The sequence below is a fragment of the Coccidioides immitis genome (assembly GCF_000149335.2).
Source record: "Coccidioides immitis RS genomic scaffold supercont3.1, whole genome shotgun sequence".
Classification (NCBI taxonomy): Eukaryota; Fungi; Ascomycota; class Eurotiomycetes; order Onygenales; family Onygenaceae; genus Coccidioides; species Coccidioides immitis.
Genome location: NW_004504310.1, coordinates 1798 through 5170, shown reverse-complemented (window position 1 = coordinate 5170; position 3373 = coordinate 1798). Strand labels below are relative to the sequence as shown.

Genomic DNA, 3373 nt, shown 5'->3' with positions numbered 1-3373 from the left:
GGGGTTCCAATAGAAAGTAAACCAGTCTCTGACAAGCAATCTGAAGAGTTCTCTTCACCTGAATCTCATTTCAGTCCAGTGGAGAGATGAGTAGACTGAAAGAGTTCACCAGTTCCAGAGACCAGTTCACCAGATCCCTCACCTTCTGTTTGAATAACTGGTTAGATTTTCTGAGATTAAGATCTACATTCTCTTTCCCCAGCTTTTCAGCTTCCAGTGCCAGCACCACATCATTACAGAGCAGAAGTATGCTCTCTGAACAGACAAGATCTTTGTTCTGGCTCTCTATCATGTTTACTCTGCATCCACACTTCTCCACCTGTCATTCAGTGCCACACATATCCAGCTCAGTTCCACTACAGCTTGGGCAGAAGGCCACAATCAGACTTTCTATAAGCAGCTACAAGTGCAGGAGTTCCACTTTTCACTACAGCCAGCAGGACTTCATCATTTCTGAAAGTGTGTGCAGACAACCATTCAAGATCCAGAGCTTTAGTACTTTCAGAAATTCATGCTTCTTCTGACTGCTAAGAATCTGAAGCTCTTAACCCAGCATGTCATCTGGTCTGGCATGCATGATGTCTTCTTTCACATATGGAATTGGGCTGTGGACAGGCACTATCTGATCACCAGCTTCTACAATATTAGCAAGAAGATGGTCTCACCCTGAAGCTTCCTGTTGCACCAGAAGCCAATATATATGCTCTGCATGTTCATCTGATAATATTGCTGCCTAAATTATTTCTGTGAATGGCTGAGAGATTTGCCAGCTGCATAAAGAATCTCTTCTTCCACTTCATCTGAGCCTGATAGCTCACTGGACAATTCAATAAAGATGCAGATTAACAATGATCACCCAGCAGCAGCTGTCCAGCTCCAACAGTCCCACCAACTTTATAACCATGTCCAGCAAAGAGTGACATTCAAGGCCTCAGACTCCAGCCATGTCCAACACCAGTCAGTGAAGCCAGCATGTGAGAGTGAGGATGAAGATGTATACCAGTCAGAGCTCAGTAAGGGCAGTAAAGATGAAGATGAAGAGAGTATCAGTAATTTGGGTGAACATTCAGCAGGTGGTACACCAGTTGCTGATGCCCAGACTTCTGATTCAGAATATAAATGTTCACAGGAAGAATTCTGGCACAAGCAGTTTTATCTGCTGTTATTTCTGCATAATCTGGAGTCCATAATGCTAGAGTCACACTGGTGCTCCCCACTTCACCACCAGGGTCTGCTTTACTGCCAGTTCTACAACATCATTAAGGAGGTCTTTGCAGCTGGCCAGCATTTCCCATTTGCAAATGAGAACCTGGACATGTTGGCTCTGGATTCTGGGCTGGTACAGACCTGGCAGCATATTAAAAAGGCCATCAGCCATTCCTCTCTGGCCTTGCTGCACATATACATCCACATCAAGCAACAGTGCCATGTTGCCATTTCTGACTGCCACCAGCAGTCCTACAGAACTTGAGAGAAGTACCAGATCACTGCTGCTGTTCTGCAGGCCATGGACTAAATTCTCTGGAAAAGTGATCTAGCCAATTATTCTACAGTTGTGCCCCAATGTCCAGTGCTCTTTCTCAACTATTACACCAACCAGCTTCTGGGGTGGCTGCAGTGGAACATCAACAAGCTGTGCACTGGGTTTGAGATGATCTACAGCCTGCAGCTGTGCACTGTAGTGCACTGGAAACACATTTAAGTAATAATGATGTTTCTTCAATGCCTTCTGTGCATGTATGAAGGCCAGAGCAACCACCTCTGCTGTAGTAATGGCCTGTGGCTCAATCACCAGATGCAACTGCCTCCAGAGGGTTCTGACACAGAGCAGATTCAGAAGAGTCTTGGAATGGCATCCACACTGGAGCTGTATGGCTATACCTGGTTTCTTGACAAGCTTGACTGAATGGCCATGACATTCAAGCCATCATATCAGATGCACATGGTCTTCAACACTCCAACCCTACAGATGACCTATCACCAGCAGTACCAGCAACTGATCAAGTCCAAGTCTGACTTTGTGCTCTTTCATGATGTATTCAGCTGCATGTTGGATATTCATCTAGATTCTGCCTGCTCTGTACTGCTGCTGCAGCTGCTGGTAACCCTCTGTCTGAGAGCCTTCCAGAAGAATGTCTTCAGAAGTCTGGCTGACTGTATCACTCAACAGCCACTTCATTTCACTAGACTTGAGAATGTGTGCAATGGTGAAATCCCACTCACCTGTGCTGGTATCTCACAAATCTTTCAACATTCCCACTTTTGAGAAGATATTCAGTTCATCACAGGCTCCAGAATGAAAGTCAGAAACATTGAGATGCTCTTTATATAGCTCTGGGGCTGGAACAGCAATGAGAATGACAACTGGCTGTATAAACACTGAAAGTCAAAGCAGTACTGGATTCTCTTCCATCAGTCTTTTAATGTCATTGTCAGCATGTACAGAACTTAGCAGGCCTGTAAGTGACAGACAATTATGAAGCAGATCTTCATCTGCAGCCACTGGATCTTGCCCTATTCAAGCACAGTGGTCTTCTGGACACATGAAAAGAGAGGGAAACTGTGAAGCTGGGCTAGCACCCATCCAGAACTGATCAACTACCTTCAGCAGTACCAGCCAGAACTCACCATTATTGAGCTGGACATGATTAATGAGCTGCCCCTGGCAGATTGGAAGGCTGGTGGTTAATCTTTGCCTCTGAATGTGGCTCTTTCCTCAGTCCCCAGTAATCTTGATGCCTGGCTTGCCATTGAACAGAGTCAATATTCTGTTCCTGCAGCAATATCTTTCAACCCAGAAGTCTTTTTGCTGGCTGCTGGTGTGCATTCCAGTGAGCTGAGCTGCCATCTTCAGACTACTGTAACTGAACATCATGTCCTATGCTCATTCACACAGAAAGAGGGTGAATCTGCAAGCCAGCTGCATATCAATCACAAGTGGCTTACATTCCAGCTTGTGTTTCATATTCAGATTCTTGTTGAGACAGAGAGACAGCAGATCCAGAGCATGAATCTTTCAAGAGTAACTCAATCTTGACAGTCTTGCCCTCAGCTCCAGCCCAACAGCAATCTGACACTGCTTGGGCCCAGAGTGACCAGAATGAATCTTGAAGAGAATTCTGACCCAGAAAGTCTGGTGAGAAAGCAGAAAAAACATGCATGATATCAGAGATATATGCAGCAGCAGTTGAAAGTTGTACAGATAGAGGTCTTCTATTACAATCAGTACAGAACTGCCATGAAGGCATATCAGTATAAAGCTGCAGAAAGAGACCAAACAGCACAAGTGCTCAATCAGTCTGAGTTTGAGAAAGCATAAGTACAAAGTTAAAAGGCCATTGAGCATTTAGCTCAAGTGTCTCAGCAGATCACT

General features: G+C 44.9%; 2 protein-coding genes across 2 annotated transcripts; one reads left to right on the top strand and one right to left on the bottom strand.

Annotated features, from left to right (window-relative positions):
* Positions 1 to 835: 835 nt before the first annotated feature.
* On the top strand, positions 836 to 1471 carry CIMG_12557 (uncharacterized protein; the record flags this gene model as incomplete). The annotated part of the gene is made up of 1 exon (XM_001249294.1): positions 836 to 1471. The coding sequence occupies one exon, from the start codon at positions 836 to 838 to the stop codon at positions 1469 to 1471; it is 636 nt and encodes a 211-aa protein (XP_001249295.1).
* Positions 1472 to 2716: 1245 nt separating this feature from the next.
* On the bottom strand, positions 2717 to 3161 carry CIMG_12556 (uncharacterized protein; the record flags this gene model as incomplete). The annotated part of the gene is made up of 2 exons (XM_004445447.1): positions 2717 to 2858; positions 2947 to 3161. The coding sequence occupies 2 exons, from the start codon at positions 3159 to 3161 to the stop codon at positions 2717 to 2719; spliced, it is 357 nt and encodes a 118-aa protein (XP_004445504.1).
* Between the last annotated feature and the right edge of the window lie 212 nt (positions 3162 to 3373).